The 19,927-nt window shown below is 46.4% G+C and overlaps 1 protein-coding gene across 3 annotated transcripts in view; it reads left to right on the forward strand.

Annotated features, from left to right (window-relative positions):
* The first annotated feature begins 1,074 nt into the window (after nt 1-1,074).
* LOC115092041 (coiled-coil domain-containing protein 17-like) overlaps nt 1,075-19,927 on the forward strand; it is a 430,820-nt gene continuing 411,967 nt past the window's right edge. The window contains exons 1-2 of one of the 3 annotated variants that reach the window (XM_029602511.1): nt 1,075-1,138; nt 3,589-3,747. In XM_029602511.1, the coding sequence (XP_029458371.1) occupies nt 3,688-3,747 (60 nt within the window). In that variant the 5' untranslated portion in view covers nt 1,075-1,138; nt 3,589-3,687. The remainder of the gene's footprint in view (nt 1,139-3,588; nt 3,748-19,927) is intronic. The other 2 variants (XM_029602533.1, XM_029602526.1) reach the window with 2 other exon arrangements.

Raw genomic sequence — 19,927 nt, forward strand, 5'->3', positions numbered from 1 at the left:
CTGCGCAGGCGCGCTCCTCCCCCCCAAGACCGCCAGCTCCACTTCTATCCCCCCGCCGCCCCCAACTACCCCGGGAGGCTCCCACCGGCCCCCCCCCGACACTCCCCTTCCCTCCGCCAGGCCCGCTGGCCCGGTCTCCACTCCCCGCGGGCCCCGCCCCCCCGCCCCCCCCCCCCCCCCCCCCCGCATGTGCCACCCCCTTTTCCCCGCCCCCGGGAACGGGACTGAGCACCCCGCGCACCCCTGCCTCCGGTCCCCCCCACGCCGCACCACAACAGGCTCCGGACGGAATGGCCCACCCCCTGCCTCCATCCCGCCCTACCGCATCACTTCGCCGGCCGCCCACGGCTCCCCACCCCCCTTCTCTTCGCACCAGCTCCCCAGCGACAGCCCAGCCATCCCCCGGCGAAAGACCACCTGCCTCACGTCGCCACCCGAATCCGCTCCCGGCTCCTCCTCCGCAGATCCGCACTCGCTGGTGCCGCCGCGCTGTCGCCCCGAGCTCTGTTCTGCCTGCACGCGCGCTCCTCGTGCAACCCCCCCCCCCTCGCTCCTCCTCGCTGGCAGCCGTCCAATCAGTGCCGACGCTGCCGTTGCAGCGTGACCTGATCCCCATCCCTGCCCTTCCACCGCCTACCCCTCCTGTTCTCCCCCCCCCTTCTCCCTGACCTCCGGCGACCTACCCTCGCACCCGCTTCGCCCCCTGCCCCTTCTCTCCTCTCTCCCCCCTTCCACCCCGGGCCGCCGGATCCCACGAGTGGGCCTGGGCCCACATTATCCTGACCGAGCGGACACAGGGTCCGCTCAAGCTTCCATACTCTATAGAAAACACAGACAAATGGCATTATCATAAAAAAGAAAGATGTTATTAACATGGAAAATTAGGGAAAATCAGGTTGCAAGATATAAAAGAAAATTCGCTAGCCCTTCTCTGTATCTCAGTTCAGTTAACTTGTAAAATACTTCAAACTCCCACCAAACTTCTGGCCAGAATAATAAGTTCTCAGTTAAGTCTCACATTAGTTCTGCTTTCCATTTCATTAGCCATGCTGCTCCACTTTGTGCTTGATGAAGCTGATGCAGATTCTTGAAATCCTGAGCTCAGATCAGTTGCAGTGTCCACCTGCTTCAGGAGATTGTAAGTCCCTGGTCTCACAAAAAAAAAAAATAAAAAAAAAAAATCTCTCTCTGTTCTATATAAAATCCTGACAAATTTTCTGAATTTCCCTGCAACTAAGTCAGCTTGATACTGAATGTATGCAGATCCTATTCTAAATACTGTTCTTCTAGCTATAAGTGAAACAAAATGTCAGAAAATTCTTGGAACTCACATTCTTTTCCCTCACTAAAAAAATAAAAAATCACTGCTTTCTCTGCACTGCTAAATAATTACTATTTTACAGACTATGGCTAGGAGGAACACTTCCTTTTGTATTTCTTTTTGCCCATTCTTGCAAACTGAGATACCTGGAAGGCAAATAATTTCCCTCTCATCATGGTTGTTTCTCAGCTTCATACCACTCACCATGTTATCTCCATAAATATTTGTCTTTTTCTCCTTGGAGTGCCTCTGACACCTCCTTTAATGTTTTTACTACAGTGGACACCCTTATCAACTTTATTCCCTATTCTGGATGCTTACAGAGGTTGCTTCTGAGCTCCAACTGCATGATTCAGTGTTTGTACAGGAATAGAATATGGCAGATGTCTGCAGTCACCAGTTAGCCTACAGTAAGATGGACTCCTTTTTGGAGCTCTCTTTACAAATAGTACTGAATAGAGTAGTCCCTGAGATGTTCTTTTAACAAACTACAGCTCAGCCCTATGGAGCTTATATATTAAAAGTAGTAGTAAATAAAATCAGTGCTAAAAATTAATTTACTTCTGATATAATAAGATAAAGATATACATATTGCATGGTAGTTAAAACATGTCTCTCAAAAATGTGCTAAAAATGTAAATAAAGTTTTAAAAATCTATGTTTATTTATTGCACTAATTACCTGCTTTTTTCAGCTATTGCTCAATCATGGGTTACAATGGTTTACAATATTATGAATGCTACAGATTAGATAAAGAGATGAAGGATATATATGGGGTGATATACATGATAAATGGGGTAACAGACTGTACTGCAATACACAGGTAAGCACTGAGGTGCAATAAACAATTGGGAATAACATATAGGGAAGCAGAGGGTTATAGATACCAGAGTGGGGAGATTATAGATATTTAAGCACAATCTAAGATGCCACAGCATGTGAAAAATAGGATTAGGATCAGACATCCCTGACCTGAGATCCCCAGGACAAGAAACTTTTGACCTGGGACCCTAGGCCCAGGGGCCTCTGACCTGAGACTCCCAGGACAGGGAGCCTTTAGATCAGGAATGCCATGACAGGCTACTCTGGATCAGAGTACCCAGATGTAGGATTCCAGGGGTCAGAGAACTCCAGACACAGGATCTCCAGAGCCAGAGTATTGTCCACAGTGACTCCAAAATCCTTCTCCTGGGTGGTGACACCTAATATGGAATCCAAAATCAAGTACTGATAGTCTGGATTATTCTTCCTTATATGCATCACTTTGCCCTTGTCCACATTAAGCTTCATCTGCCATTTAGACACCTAGTCTCCAAGTCTCTCAAAGTCCTCTTTGAATAATTTTGCATCATCTGCATATTTAATCACCTCACTCTTCACTCCCTTATCCATCCCCCTTTCCAGCATCTGTCGTTCTTTAATTCACTGGTCTTCTCTCTCATTTACCTATCTCTCCCTTTAATCACCACCACTTATATCTAAATCTTCTCACACTTTTCATATCTTTTTCCTCCTTCCCCACTCTTTTATACCTCCATCTTACCCATTTATCCTCCCTTTGAAATCTGTCATCTCTTCCTTGCTACTCTCTGATCTCTCCATGTGACTCTCCCCAGTCCAGCATCCAGTTTCTCCCTCACCTCTCAAACAATGTTCCATCTCCCCTATTCCTCTTCTATCTTGTTATGGAGCTCTCATCTCCTATGCTGTTTTGTCTCCCCCTTCCTTCTATACATTTTGTCTTTTCCCACATTGTTGGTATTCCGACACCTCCCCCCATTAATCCTGTTCACTTTCTTGTTCTCATCCTATTTTTCTATATCTTCTCCCCTTATCCATCACCCTAGGCAGGTAGCATAGAAGAAAAGTTGCAATTGTTAATGGGAGGGCAGGAATGGGAACCCTCATTAGAAGCATCTGAGATCACAGTGGTAGAGCTGGAAGGAGACCACAGTCTGGGAGGGAAGAATGGGATCCCTCAGATGCTTCAGCAGGAGAGGCTATGGAGTGCAGAAGAGAGGAGGAATTTTTTCCCCTATCTCAATAGTACGGACCACCATTCAGGAAGCATACAACTGCATGGGGCTGCCACCAGTCAGTTTAGTTCTAGTCCTTCATGATCTGTGGACTCCTCTCTATCCTGGTATCAGTTTAAGCATCTACTGCTTCTCCCTTCTTTCCATGTTTCTCTACAGTTAAGTTAAGAAAGGACATCAGTTTTGGGTATCAAGCTTGCTTACATACTTATTTTTTATTTCTTATTTCAGGTTGATAGACTAAAGGGTTATAAGAAAAAGAAAAATGAAGAGAAAAAGCAGCATGAACTAGAAGAACGTAAATTGTTGGCAGACACAGAAGAGAGGGAAATGCAATTAATGGGGAATGCTTCTGATTTCAACAATTATGGAAATATCCCTTTCAAAAAAGTGAGTCAAATAATTTCATTGTCATTCTCATAGACAAAATCAATATGTAGATTAATTTCAATTCCACCTTTTTCTCCGTGAATAAGCAGGATGAAATCAGTCACTCGTCTTCTGCTCTCTCTCAGCTCAGAATGCTAAATTTTTAAGGTGAATTTTAAAAGTCCGGTGCATGCCAAAACTGGGAGATATGTGAGTAGCATACTCACATATCTCCCAGTTATCTGCTTGGTGTATGCCAGCCCAGCATGGGCTGGCATACACCAAGCAGATTTTAAAAGCTGCCAGGATACACACGTATCTCCTGCTGCATGTACATATTTTTTTTCTAAAGAAGGGGCGGGATGTGGGCATGGTCTAGATGGGGCATAGGCCTTTCTGGATTTCTCAATGAAACCAGCATGTTAACACTTTTCCATACAAGCACATGCTAGGGTCCCCGACAGCAAGCTTGATACCCAAAATCAGTAGCATTAGGATGCTAGGATACTCAATACCCATATTATATCACAGTACTTCCCTCAAGATGAAGCCTCCGCTGCGATACCATCTTATATCCCGCAGAAATCTCACCCCGGTCATGATCTCCCCTCTTACTCAACTCCTTGGACTTGCTCTATTCACTCTAACACTATGCAATGCCCAATCAATCACCAAAAAAACCCACATTCTACATGACCACCTACTTGACACCAAACCAGACATCTGTGCCATCACAGAGACTTGGCTGAAGCCTACAGACACAGTCCTGACAAATCAACTTCCTACTCAGATGTATGATGTCTTCTCCATCCCTAGACAAAAGAAAAAAGGGGGCGGTCTCCTTCTGGCTGCCAAAAAAGCGCTTAATCTCACCCCACAACCTATCAATACAATACCAAAACTAGAGGTTGGCCTATTCAAATCCAAATCTCTCCAAATCCTCCTCACATACGCCCCCCCCCCCCCCTGGATTATTAGACCTAGATGCCTCCCCTATAGTGGAAATCATTGCAAAATACTTAAACCTGGATTCACCAGCCATTATCCTTGGGGACTTTAATCTACACATAGACGCCAAGCCTCAATCTTCCAACTGCGAAGCCTTTTTATCCTCCCTTTCGGACATGGGCTTCAAACAACTCGTCAACCAACCCACACATAAAGCAGGTCACATTCTCGACTAGGGATGTGCAGACAAAAAGTTTATGTTCATAAGTCCATAAGTCGAAAAGGGGGGTCAATTTCGGTCAATATGGACATATGGAGAATTCCATAAGTTGAGTCTATGTCCATACGTGCACCGGTTCCCTAAATAAAAATGTAAATCCCTCACCCTCCTTAATCCCCCCCCAAGACTTACCAAAATTCCCTGGTGGTCCAGCGGGGAGTCAGGAAGCCATTCCTCTATTCCTTTGCGAGGAGCACGTGACGTCCGCGTCACGTCGGAGTGACGCGGCCGTCACGTGGTTCACCGCGGTTCCACTCCCGGACCCCTCGTTGGACACAAACGGAACTTTTGGCCAAGACTGCCCCCCCTACAATCCCCGATGACCTAGCCCAATCGAAAGCCAATGATCTGGCCTTATTCTTCCAGAACAAAATCTCCAATACCCTGGCTAGATTACCTACTAACCCTAACGTGATATCTCCGGATCCGCCCCTTCGCCCGAACCTAGATGTTGGTTTGGAATCCTTTGATCCCACCTACGCTATAGAGGTGGAAACCCTGATAAAAAGAATGAAACCCTCCTCTCACCCTCTAGACCAAATCCCATCCAAACTCCTGATTCTCATACCAGAATCCTTCTCTAAACATCTAGCAGATATTATCAACTGCTCCCTCTCACAAGGAATCTTCCCGGACGCTCTCAAATTGGCCACCCTTAAACCCATTCTCAAAAAACCGAACCTGGACCCGGATGATCCCAACAACTACCGCCCCATATCAAATCTGCTGTTTGTAGCCAAGATCATGGAGAAAATAGTAAATAACCTGGAGGAACATAATATTCTACACCCTTCACAATATGGATTCCGAAAAGAACACAAAACTGAAACTCTCCTCATCTCGCTCCTAGATCAGCTATACACTGGCATTGACAAAGGACAGTCCTTCCTCTTAGCTCTTCTTGACATCTCAGTGGCTTTCGATACCGTAAATCATACTACCCTTATAAACCGGTTATCGGACATAGGAGTCGCAGGACCCACCCTCAGATGGTTTGACTCTTTCCTTAGCAACAGAGGCTACAAGGTTAAAATCAATAACAAAGAATCCACTCGCACTAACTCCCCATTCGGAGTCCCCCAAGGCCCCTCATTATCGCCCACTCTGTTCAGTATCTACCTACTCCCTCTCTGCCATTTATTCTCAAAATTAAATCTGAAGTTCTACATATATGCAGACGACGTTCAAATTTTAATCCCCATATCTAATTCACTGGATTCAGCTCTCAAAACATGGGATTCTCACTTGCAAACGATCAACCTCTACCTTTCAAGCCTCAACCTGGTGCTTAACACTGACAAGACAGAACTCCTGCTCATCATCCCAGAAGGTAGTCCCTTCCATCAAAAGCTACACACCAACACACAAATTTCCCACGCAAGAAACCTTGGAGTCATAATAGATAGTCACCTGAGCCTAAAGAAATTTATAAACCACACTACAAAGGAGTGCTTCTACAAGCTACAGGTACTCAAAAAACTCAAGCCGCTTCTCTTCTATCATGATTTCAGATCGGTCCTCCAAGCCATCCTGTTCTCTAAGGTCGATTACTGCAACTCCATCTTGCAAGGTCTTCCTGCTACTACAATAAAACCCCTCCAGCTGCTTCAAAACGCGGCGGCGAGAATCCTGACGAATACTAATCGGAGAGAGCACATCTCTCCCATATTAAAAGATCTTCATTGGCTCCCAGTAAACTTTAGGATTCTACATAAATCACTTACAATCATTCACAAAAACATTCACCATCAGACACCTCTTGACCTGCTACACCCTCTCAAACTTCACTCTACAGCCAGACCCTTAAGGGAAGCCTACAAAGGATCTTTACACGTTCCTCCAATCAAAGCGGTGCACCACTCAAATATCAGAGACAGGGCATTCTCAACAATAGGTCCCTCCATCTGGAACGCCATGCCCCCGGACCTCAGGCAGGAAACCTCTCTCCTAACTTTTAAAAAGAAACTCAAGACATGGCTTTTCGGCCGAGCCTTTCCCTGTTCTTAGTCCAATAGCTTGACTCAGAACTGTTCCCATCTCCACTGTAATTAAACAAGCACAAAGACACACTAATACGTCATAACGACATTGGCTCCTTTGCCTCCCTCCCACACCCTCACCTGTTTTTGCTCCCTTGTTATAATGTAACTTTATGCTTCATCAAATTTTGTCTTTTGTTAATTGGTTATGGTTAACTGCTTGTTCGATGTAAACCGAGTTGATTTGATTTGTATCAAGAAAGTCAGTATATAAAAGCCTTAAATAAATAAATAAAATAAATAACTTTACTTCTGCTATGGATGGAATGCAAGTCATAAAACAAAAAACTAGGCATGTCAACAGGGTTTTAAGGGTTGGGAATAATAGGGGAAAAGAGATGCTTGGAAGTCCTATCCCAGGCAGCCCAATGAAACACCCCCCCCCCTACCCCCCAACCCACCCTGAGGTGAATGTGCCTTCTGATAGTAGTAGATATATAGAGTTATGGTTACCATCTTACAGTTCTCTCTCTCTCTCTCTCTCTTTCTCTTTCTTTCTCTTTCCTCCCTAGCAACTGTGTCATCCTCCCCCTTCTTTCAGATTTAAGAAAATGGCACCCTGCCCATTGATGCTGCCCTAGGCGGCGGTCTAGTCCTGCCTAATGGTAATGCCAGCCCTGCCTATCCCTTGCTGGGCAAACTGGGAATGAACTGATGAAACTGGCAATGGTGTAGATGTGCGCCCCTTTTAAAATTCCCCCACTTATGTAGTGGAAGCATGATTTGTATGCACATGTGCGCACCCACTTTAAATTGCATGCACATATGTGCGTGCTCAGCCTATTTTATAACATGTATGCATATACACGCGTATGTTATAAAATGGATGCGTCTCTGGACACGAACTGGCAAACTTGTGCATATGTGTGCCTGCACACCTATTTTAAAGTTAACATCCCTCTGAGCATGTGCAGGAGTTCCCACACAAGTCTCCTCAGTCATTTTCCTTCCACTGACATGAAAGGACAAGACTGGTCTATATCATCTGCATGCAAATGATTTTGGTGCTTTACTCAGGTTTTTTCATTTTTTTTAGTATCTTTTTATCCTTTCCTTATTTTTTCAGGTTCTCCTAAAAAAGAATCTGTTTAATTTTGTCTTTCTTTTATGATGTCAGGAAAACTGTTGCGGTCCCGGTCGCCACCCTCATGACCGGGTCCATGGCCGCTTATCTTCGCTCTGGACCGTGCCAAAAACTGCCAGGTTCCAGGCCTTCTAGGCCGCATGGCTGCGGCGTCTCCACAAGGGAGACGCCGCCGAGGCCCGATGTTGGCTCCGTCCCCACACTGCTACGCGTGTGCGTGAAGGAAGAGCCTTTAATTGTCCAGCACCTGGAAGTGCTGGACAGCCCCCTGGATGACATCAGATGCGGCAAAGTATTTAAGCCGGTGTCTGACTGCTGAACACTGCCTTGCAACGAGGTCTCTCCTTGGAGTGTCTAGTTGCCTTCCTTTTTCCTGCGTTGGTGTCTGCTTTCCGTTTCTGCTGATCCTGCCATCCGTTCCTGCTGTTCCTGCCTTCCGCTTCCATTGTTCCTGTTCCAGCTCCAGCTCCGGCTGATCTTCTCCCTCGGTGGATTTCTGGCTCCTGACCCTGGTTTGCTTCTGACGTGACATGCCTGCCGCCTGCCTCGACCCCTGGATCCTCATCTCTTCTCGTCTTGCTGTTTTCTCCTAAGTTCCAGCAGTACAGATCCCTACGAGCTCCTCCTGGGGGGATCTAGGACTTCCAGGGTGAAAGCTTCTCCTGTGCTTCAGTCTTGGTTCTGCCTCCCGGCCTATCTTCAGCGGAGCTCCTGGTTCCGCCAGGCCGGCCTAAGGGTCCACCTCTCAGTCCACAACAGTTTACAAGGCCATGGACCCTGCAGGCCATTCCCGGAATGGCCCAACGACTGCAGCAGCAGCAACACTGCCTCGATGTCCTGGCAGCCACCGTCGAGCGCCTAGCGAATCGGCTGGATGCGACTCCACCGGAGCCATCCCCAATGCTACCTCCAGCTCCTACCATGAATGTAGTAGCACCTACTCAGCTTCCAGCTCCCAACACATTACGCAGGCGAGGCCAAGGCTTGCCGAAGGTTTTTGAACCAATGCTACATCCGGTTCTCTTTGCTTCCAGCCCAATTCTCATCTGACTCGGTGAAGGTAGCCTACATCTTATCACTACTTGATAGGAAGGCATTAGATTGGGCCTCGCCAATGTGGGAATGGCAGGATCCCTTGTTGCACAACCTCCAGAAGTTTGTTCTTAACTTCCAACGAGTCTTCGACGAACCCGCACGTCTGTCCACGGCAATGTCAGAGCTGTTTCAGCTGAGACAAGGATCCCGGTCCCTGGCAGACTATGCCATCGAATTTCGCACACTCGCCATGGAGGTGGGTTGGCGCGATGATTGTTTGCGGGGAGTTTTTCTGGAGGGTCTGGCAGGGCGTATCAAGGATGAATTAGCCGCCAGAGACATTCCTGATGACCTTAATGACCTAATTTATATGGCCAGTCGGATTGACCGACGGCTTCAGCAATGGGCAAAGGAGGGGCGTCCACCACGCCGTCCCATATCTCTAGCCCCAGCGTTCTCTAGACCCATGGCACCATCCTCCGTTCCAAGAGCGTCCCACGCAGTCTCTCCTTCTGAATAGCCTATGCAGATAGGTCGTACTCCGCTGACTGCTGAAGAAAGGAGAAGACGCCGCATGCTGGGGTTATGTCTTTACTGTGGCAGTAAGGGCCATTTCCTTGCGCAATGCAAGGAGCGGCCGGAAAACGCCAGAGCCTAGGTGGTACGGGGAAGCTACTCCTAGGCTGCGCTGGTTCTGCTCCTCAGTGTACGGTTCCTGTGACATTAGAATACCCTGGAGGGTATTTTCATACCTTGGCCTTCATAGACTGAGGAGCGGAGGGGAACTTCATCGTGGCGGACTTGGTACAACAACTACATCTGCCTACTGTACCACAGTGCCCTCCACTATGTGTCACATCTATTCGAGGCACCATCCTTCCTGGGAGTATCTCTGAGGCCACGAAGCCACTGACACTCCAGACAGGAGTACTGCATTCCGAAGAAATATCCTTTTTGGTGTTGGAGAAAGCAGTGCACCCAGTAGTGCTGGGCCTGCCATGGTTACAGCAACATTCTCCCATAATTCATTGGGACACTCTATAACTTACACAGTGGAGCACCTTCTGTCCCTCTCACTGCCTCAAGATACCAGGACCGCCCAAGGTATCCCTGTTAAGCACTTCCATACTACCTCCCACACCTTACAGAGATTTCGCGGAGGTATTCTCAAAGAAAAAAGCAGAGATTCTTCCACGGCACCGACCCTTTGGCTGTGCTATAGACCTGCTACCTGGAACCACACCCCCTCGTGGCAGGGTGTATCCATGTATCCATGTCAGAGTATATCTCGGAGAATCTCGCTAAAGGATTCATCCGTCCCTCTCGGTCGCCTGCTGGAGCAGGTTTTTTCTTCGTGGGGAAAAAGATGGGACGCTTAGACCATGTATCGACTACCGAGGCTTGAATGCCATTACCAAACGGGATCGCTACCCGCTTCCGTTAATCCCCGAGCTCCTAGACAGACTACAGGGAGCCAAACTCTTTACTAAGCTCGACTTACAGGGGGCTTATAATTTGGTTCACATCCATCCTGGAGACGAATGGAAGACTGCCTTCAACACTAGAGATGGGCATTATGAATACCTGGTAATGCCCTTCGGGTTGTGTAATGCCCCGGCAGTCTTCCAAAATCTCATGAACGAAGTATTAAGGGAGATGCTGAACTCATACGTCATAGTATATCTGGATGATTTCCTAATCTACTCTAAAGACCTGGAATCCCACCAACAGCATGTCAAACAAGTGTTGCAAGTCTTGAAGGATAATCACTTATACACTAAGCTCGAGAAGTGTATGTTCGAGTGTGAATCACTTCCGTTCCTGGGATATGTAGTGTCGTCTACCGGATTTCAGATGGACCCAGAAAAAGTATCTGCAATTACCAACTGGCCCCGTCCCACGGGAATAAAGGCGTTACAGCGGTTCCTGGGATTTGCCAATTTTTATAGACATTTCATTCCTCACTATTCACGTAGGGTGGCACCCCTTACCGCGTTAACTCGGAAAGGAGCAGATGCTAAAGTATGGCCGGAGGCAGCCTGTCGGGCCTTCGAAGACTTAAAGCAAGCCTTTCTGATGGACACCTGCCTGTACTACCCTGATCCCCAACGTCCCTTTGTTGTAGAGGTCGATGCCTCTAGTATCGCAGTGGGAGCCATACTCAGCCAGCACTCGGAATCAGGTCAACTACTCCCATGTTCCTACTACTCTAAGAAGTTCTTGCCCGCCGAATGCAATTACAGCATAGGGGATAAGGAACTCCTGGCAATCAAGCTGACATTCGAGGAGTGGAGGCAGTGGCTTGAAGGGGCAATCCATCCAGTCACGGTTTACACAGACCACAAGAATCTAGAATTCCTGTCTCAAGCTCAGCAATTGAATCCCAGACAAGCCAGATGGTCTCTCTTTTTTAACCGTTTTGACTTCACTCTTCACTATCGTCCAGCCTCAAAGAATATAGGGGCTGATGCCTTATCTCGGACCTCTGACATAGAGGAGGAGGAAGAGAACCCCCAATACATTCTGGATACCGCCAAGGTCCTTTGGCAGCTGTAACTGTTGATTCTCAAGAAAGGACTGTAGTTCCTAAATGTCTACGAAAGAAAGTTCTAAGCTGGGCCCATGATTCCCTGACCGGCGGTCACGCCGGACAAGACAGGACATTAGAATTACTGAATTGTTACTACTGGTGGCCCAACTTAAGACGGGATGTTCGAACCTATGTGAGTTCCTGTCCCACATGCGCCAGACAGAAACCAAAAATTGGGTCTCCCTGGGGCCTATTGCAGCCACTACCAGTCCCCACGGAGCCCTGGACCCATATAGCCACGGACTTTGTGGTTGATTTACCGTTATCTCAAGGGAAGACCGTGATTTGGGTCACCGTAGACCGCTTTTCTAAAATGGCCCATTTCGTGCCATTAACCAAACTGCCATCTGCCCCAAAACTAGCGCTGCTGTTTGCACAACACATCTTCCGTATCCATGGACTTCCACAAGACATAGTGTCAGATCGGGGACCACAGTTTACGGCTCGGTACTGGAAGTCTTTATGTAGGAAGTTTGAGGTGCAGCTCAGCTTTTCCACTGCATTTCATCCTCAAAGCAACGGCCAAACGGAGCGTATGAATTGCTCTCTAATGACATTTCTTCGGGCATTTGTGAATGATAAGCAAGACAATTGGGTGGAACTGCTTCCCTGGGCTGAGTTTTCCTATAATAACCAGATTCATTCTGCTACTGGGAAATCTCCTTTCCAAACGGTATATTTTTATTTATTTATTTAAAGGCTTTTATATACCGGAGTTCATGCACTAGTGCATACCACTTCGGTTTACACGGAACAAGGAACAGAAAATTACATCAAACAGATTGAACAATTAAACAAATATACAATTACATCCAACAATTGGGTATAAATAACATGGCTAACTTAGTAGGAACTTAGAGTTAGAGGTGAAGGAGAGAAATAGTACCAAGTGGTAATAGAACAATGTTAATAGCTAAATAATAAATATAAATAGTAAATACAAGTTCTTATAATAAATACAGGTGTTTACAGATTACAGTCTTCATGAAAAGTTTACGTCTACAGAATAGGGTTAAGTAAATAAGAACTGGCGGTTATTTCTATAGGAGTGAAGACTTCAAAAACTAAGGTTACATCTGGATTAAGAGGTATTGGTGTAGCATGTTCAAATATTTAATGATTTGGAATTGTGAGACCAAGGATAAAATTAGGAGTTGTTTGATATGATTATAAAAGCGAGAATGATTCAAGTTCTGGGATGTGGTTCTGAGCTAGACCTTTAAGTGTAGGCTTTTGTAAAGAGCCAGGTCTTGAGTTTCTTTTTGAATGTTCGAGTACACGTTTCGAGGCGAATGTCCGTGGGGAGGGCATTCCAATGAAGGGGGCTGGCAGTCGAGAATGCACGTTTCTTGAGTGAGGACTTGGCTGAAGGTACGTGTAAGGTGCCTAAGTATCTGTTTCTGATTGGTCGTGAAGACTCGTGTAGGCGAAGTGGAAGGCTTAGATCTAGCGACGTTTGTGAATGGATGTTCTTGTGTGTTATAGTTAGCACTTTGAAAATGATTCTGGATCTGATGGGGAGCCAGTGTAAGTGTTTTAGTATGGGTGTTATGTGTTCACTTCTGCTGGTGTTAGTAAGAATCCTTGCGGCGGAGTTCTGCAACATTTGTAGAGGTTTTGTGGTTATGGTTGGAAGGTCTATAAGCAGAGAGTTGCAGTAATCGATTTTGGAAAATAGTATTGTTTGGAGGACTGTTCTGAAGTCCTGAAAATGCAGGAGAGGTTTCAGCTTTTTCAGAATATGTAGTTTATAATAGCATTCTTTCGTTGTGTTCTTGACAAATTCTTTGAGGTTCAGCCTTTTGTCTAAGGTGACCCCAAGGTCTCTTACTTGAGTGGAATTGATCATTGGTGGTGAGGTTAGGTTGTTGGTAGGCTGAAGGTTCTCATCTGGAGTGATAAGCAAAAGTTCTGTTTTTGACGTATTAAGTACTAGGTTAAGGCTAGATAGGAGTGAGTTTATGGACTGTAGACAATTGTTCCAGAAGTTGATGGTGCTGGAGATGGAGTCAGTGATTGGCAGCAGAATCTGAACATCGTCTGCGTATATGAAGTGTGTGACCTTAAGACTTGAGAGTAGATGACATAGGGGGAGAAGATAGATGTTAAAGAGGGTGGGGGAGAGAGAGGATCCTTGGGGAACTCCGAAAGAGGATTTGACCGGGAGGGAATCCTTGTTGCTGATTCTGACCTTGAAAGTCCTATTGTGTAGGAAGGATCTGAACCATTCCAGGGCTGATCCTGAGATGCCTATGTCTGAGAGCCGGTCGATCAGGATAGAGTGTTTTACGGTATCAAACGCAGCTGATAGGTCGAGGAGAATCAGGAGGTATGGGGTCTTTTTCTCCAGACCTACGAGGACTCTGTCAGTTAGAGAGGTTAGGAGGGATTCCGTACTAAGGGATTTGCGGAATCCGAATTGGGCTGTTGTGAGTATTTTATGCTCTTCTAGGTATATGGAAAACAACTTAAGCCACCTCTGCCTTTGTCTGTACCGGTTCCTCATCCTTCGCGACCGGGTCCGTGGCCGCTTACTTTCACTCCGGGCCACGCCAAAAACCGCTGGGTTCCAGGCCTTCTAGGTCGCATGGCTGCGGCGTCTCCACGAGGCCCGATGTTGGCTCTGCCTCCACACTGCTACGCGCACGTGCATGCGCGAAGGAAGAGCCTTTAAAGGTCCAGCACCCGGAAGTGCTGGACAGGGGCGGATTGAGGGAAAATAGTGGCCTGGGGGATTTTTCTCCATACTGGCCCATGGGTACCCAATTATATATACAATATAATTTACATATATATGTACAGACCCCTATATTTCAGCATGGTACTCCCGTATCAACACAGTACTATTTGCCAAAACTCAAAGAATAACAACCCCACCTATGAAAAAGAATACCACAAATATTACACCAGAATCTAAAATATCAATTCACCTCCTATCAGGAAAACAGAACAGGCCAAGCTACTACACATCCCTACAGAGAAACCACATGCTAAAAGAATGCTTCATCTCAGTCTTTGCATGCAGAACACAAACTCTCACCAAATACAGAATAAAGCCACATAAAGTATAAATAGAAATGTGCAGACAAAAACTAAACTGTAAAACGTATCATGCCAGACTCTATACAGTGCAACAATGGAAAAACAAAAATGTCACCATTCCTCATGAAACAATCAATAAAATCAAGATATATAAATCATAAAACATAATTATAAAGTCATACTAATAAAATAATTTCAAAACAGCTGATGAATAGAATATCCAATAATTAAAGACTCAAGCAAATTTTGAAACCTTTACCAAACACCAATAAAATATTGCAAACAGCAGACACATCACATTCTACCCAATAATTAAAATGGTAGTCAATCAAGAAAAATGAACTTAAAAAGCCACCTTTACTTACACTCTCCAGCAGTTCTCCTTCTCCTTTCCCTTGCAGGCCACACCAGAAGCAGCAGTAGCTGCTGAAGCTGTCCTCACGGTCCTCTTCCTTAGGGACCACAACCAGTCTCTTCTCTCTCTTTCTCTCTCTCTCTCTCACACACACATACACCAGTCATACCCTAAGACCAGTTTCTGTCTCTCACACACCAATCATCTCCCCAACCAGTCTCTCACAGCACAAGTCAGCCAAAAAGATGCTCCATCTCTCTTGCACACATACATTGACACACACAAGCACCCTCCCTGACTCATATATACACCACACACATACAGAAGCAACCTCCCTGTCTCACATACACATTACACTCTCACAGAAGCACCTTGCTTTCAGACTTGCAGCATTTTTCACTTTTACTAAAAGTGAAAGTGATGATCCCAACCATTAAATAAGAAAACCACATTCCTATCAGAAGGCGAAAGACACCCTTCCTTCAGGTTCTGTCCTCCCAAGGGACAGCCACCCACACCGTACAGCTTCTCTTGTTTTACACTTTCAGGCAATAAAGCAAGTGTCTTTCTTCAAACTATCAGTCATATGATTATTCATGTGGGAGATATGGAACCGAAAGACATCCTTAGTCAACTTCCCTTTTAAATGGGAAGATTCCAGTCTTAGTCATTTAAAAATATACATTTTCTAAAGGCTTAAAAAAAAATAGCAAAACCATTTCAGATTGGAACTATTCTAGTCTTCATGCTTAAATTATGCTTAAAAAAAAAACAAACAAAAAACCAAACCCCACCTGGCATCAGTATCTTAAATTTGTGATTTTGTGGAGATGAGCATTTTAAATATTTTAATTTTTTTCTGCTTTAGTATTTGTCTCTACCCACTTTGCTAAATTTTATTTTCCAGAAGAGGGATGCTTAAAATTCAGTAATTTCATCTTTCATCCATCTTTTCAAAAGTTGCACTACCAGCACATAAGTTGAGGTATATGTACTATCACATTTCTTTTTTGTTTTTAAACTGGCAGATTCCTTTCTCATACACATAACACAAACACACACACACAGAAGCACCATTCCTTTCACACACACACACATACACACACACACGCACTCTTCCGATCTAAGGCCCGCAGCTGAACAGCTGGTCTCCGGCGGAGGTTAGCAGCACCGGTGTTCACATCTTTGGCCCCCGCCGGCCTCGATTTTAATTTCTTCGGCCCCCGCCAGCCTCGATTTTAATTTCTTCGGCTCCCGCCGAAGATCAAGTCGGAGGGCCGAAGAAATTAAAATCGAGGCCGGCGGAGGCTGAAGAAATTAAAATCGAGGCCGGCGGAGGCCGAAGAAAAGAAGATGGGCGCCGCCCAGCCAGCCCCCGCTTGAGGCTGGCTGGGAGACGCCCATCTTCTTTTCTTCAGCTGCCGGCCTCGATTTTAATTTCTTCGGCCCCCGCCGGCTTGAGGGGGCTGACTTATCTTCTTTTCTTCGGCCGCCGGCCTCAATTTTAATTTCTTCGGCCCCCGCCGGCTAGCGGAGGCTGGCTGATCTTCTTTTCTTCGGCCGCCGGCCTCGATTTTAATTTCTTCGGCCTCCGCCGGCCTCGATTTGTATTTCTTCGGCCCCTGCTGGCTTGGTCTCAGGCAGGGGCTGGCTGGGAGGCGCTGAGGCTGGGCTGAGGAAGAGCCACGAGGTCGAGACCACGTGACTAGCTAGACCGGCCCACCGGGGGAAGCTCGATCCCCCGATAGGCCAATCCGCCCCTGGTGCTGGACAGCCCCCTGGATGACGTCAGACGCCGGCAAAGTATTTAAGCCGGTGTCTGACTGCTGAACCCTGCCTTGCAACAAGGTCTCACCTCTTTTTTTTCTCTGCACCGGCTATCCTAGGAAGAATGGCCGCCTCCGCCTGCAAACGCGGACTCCCCTGGCGTCCCTGGGACAGCATGGACGGGGCTGACCACCATCTTGGATCTGGAATTACCTAAGGCGTGCACGCTCGCATCAGGGCCTCCTTTGTACAAGTCATGGCGGGAACCTCGGGAGCGTCCCCTCCGCATGACGTCATACCGATCATGTACTTCAGCCATCCGGCCCTCTCCTTCTACGAGCTAGCAAGGAGTTTCTTCATTGCTCAATTCCACACCTCACTGGGACTCGCTCCTGGTCTCCTGAACATGGATGCTCTAGGTACCCGCTTCTCGAGGGCCTTTTCGCGTCCTGGCTAGCCGCTCCTCGGAAAGCCCTTCAGCTTGGAGAATCTACTACTCTCTCATCAGGACTCTGTCTAGAACTTATCTGTGAGTACACTACTTGAAGCTACTACTTCTACATTGCTGGAGAATCTACAGCGTACCCCGATCCTCGGGCCACTACCATTCTCCTTTCAGCGACTTCTCTTCAGTCATTCTGAGTTACAGAATACAGCTGCACCATCCAGCAGTTCCTCCGGACTCCTGCACCTTCATTACCATCTACAGTGCTGTTATAGTAAACAGTGTTTGGGTGGATCCTTGGACACTGTGGTAGCTGACCACGCCCACAGGGGGCAATCCCATGAGGGACCACGGTGTCAGGCTAGACTCCGGACAGACAAATACAGATTTGAATCTTTTCTTAAACAGTGTGAATGGCCACCAGAGGTGGCAGTAGTGAGTAGTGGTTGTAGAACCCGGCTGGGCGCGTCACACAGAATGCTGGAACAGCGGACCCTCTGCAAGGCAGTGCTGTAGTTGAAAGAGACTAAGAGTTATGAGCACACAATAAGATTAACATTCAGAGTCCCAAAGTAGAAATAGCAGAAACTCCGAGACAGGGAGAGCAGGCCCTCACAAATTTGCTTCACTTTTTTGAAGGAGTTAATAAACATGTGGATAAAGGTGAACCGGTAGATGTAGTATACTTGGATTTTCAGAAGGCGTTTGACAAAGTTCCTAATGAGAGGCTTCTAGGAAAAGTAAAAAGTTATGGGATAGGTGGCGATGTCCTTTCGTGGATTGCAAACTGGCTAAAAGACAGGAAACAGAGAGTAGGAATAAATGGACAATTTTTTCAGTGGAAGGGAGGGGACAGTGGAGTGCCTCAGGGATCTGTATTGGGACCCTTACTTTTCAATATATTTATAAATGATCTGGAAAGAAATACGACGAGTGAGATAATCAAATTTGCAGATGACACAAAATTGTTCAGAGTAGTTAAATCACAAGCAGATTGTGATAAATTGCAGGAAGACCTTGTGAGACTGGAAAATTGGGCATCCAAATGGCAGATGAAATTTAATGTGGATAAGTGCAAGGTGATATAGGGAAAAATAACCCATGCTATAATTATACAATGTTAGGTTCCATATTAGGTGCTACAACCCAAGAAAGAGATCTAGGCGTCATAGTGGATAACACATTGAAATCATCGGTTCAGTGTGCTGCGGCAGTCAAAAAAGCAAACAGAATGTTGGGAATTATTAGAAAGGGAATGGTGAATAAAACGGAAAATGTCATAATGCCTCTGTATCGCTCCATGGTGAGACCGCACCTTGAATACTGTGTACAATTCTGGTCGCCACATCTCAAAAAAGATATAATTGCGATGGAGAAGGTACAGAGAAGGGCTACCAAAATGATAAGGGGAATGGAACAACTCCCCTATGAGGAAAGACTAAAGAGGTTAGGACTTTTCAGCTTGGAGAAGAGATGGCTGAGGGGGGATATGATAGAGATGTTTAAAATTATGAGAGGTCTAGAACGGGTAGATGTGAATCGGTTATTTACTCTTTTGGATAATAGAAAGACTAGGGGGCACTCCATGAAGTTAGCATGAGGCACATTTAAAACTAATCGGAGAAAGTTCTTTTTTACTCAACGCACAATTAAACTCTGGAATTTGTTGCCAGAGGATGTGGTTAGTGCAGTTAGTATAGCTGTGTTTAAAAAAGGATTGGATAAGTTCTTGGAGGAGAAGTCCATTACCTGCTATTAAGTTCACTTAGAGAATAGCCACTGCCATTAGCAATGGTAACATGGAATAGACTTAGTTTTTGGGTACTTGCCAGGTTCTTATGGCCTGAATTGGCCACTGTTGGAAAAAGGATGCTGGGCTTGATGGACCCTTGGTCTGACCCAGTATGGCATTTTCTTATGTTCTTATGTTCTTAGAGAGTACCTGATCCCTTAGAGCAGAGAGACTCGGTAGCATTGTACTCACTTAGCAGTAAAAGAGATTACACAAGATGAGAGGCCTGGCACCGGAGCGGAGAGCAGGCCCTTGAGGAGCAAGTACCTGATTCCAGTGAAGCAGTACTGTGGAGAGAGATGGTTTCTGTACTCACTGATGGTAACTGTAAGTTAGTTCTTCCAAGTAGAAGAGTAGAGGTTGCAGGCAGCGACACAGGGAACATGGGCCCTTGAGGAGCGAGTACCGGTTTCCTGATATCACCTGAAAGAAGCAAAGAGGCCCCCGAGGAGCAGGTACCCCATTAGAGACCCCGAAGGGTAGTAAGAGTTCCAGATAACGCTGGAGTGGCAGAGTAGCTTAGGTACAGAGAGCGAATCCCATCCATACGAATCCTGTTGCTAACTCAACGAGCTAGCATATACTGTAGGCAGATATACCCGGAAGACGTGACGTCAGAACAGTGGGATGCTCCTTAGGTTCGCACCAACGTAGAGTTAAAGATGAGGGCGGCATGTGCACGCATGCCCTAGAGGTAACTTGAAGGAGCATGATGGGAGGCAGCACCAAAGCCGGTCTGGGGACGACGAAGAGAAGGGCAAGCAGATGCCGCGGTGGACATTAGTCTAAGGTGAGCGGGAGGAGCCGAGAGTAGAGAGAGGTAG

Source organism: Rhinatrema bivittatum, chromosome 1, assembly GCF_901001135.1.
Source record: "Rhinatrema bivittatum chromosome 1, aRhiBiv1.1, whole genome shotgun sequence".
Lineage (NCBI taxonomy): Eukaryota > Metazoa > Chordata > Amphibia > Gymnophiona > Rhinatrematidae > Rhinatrema > Rhinatrema bivittatum.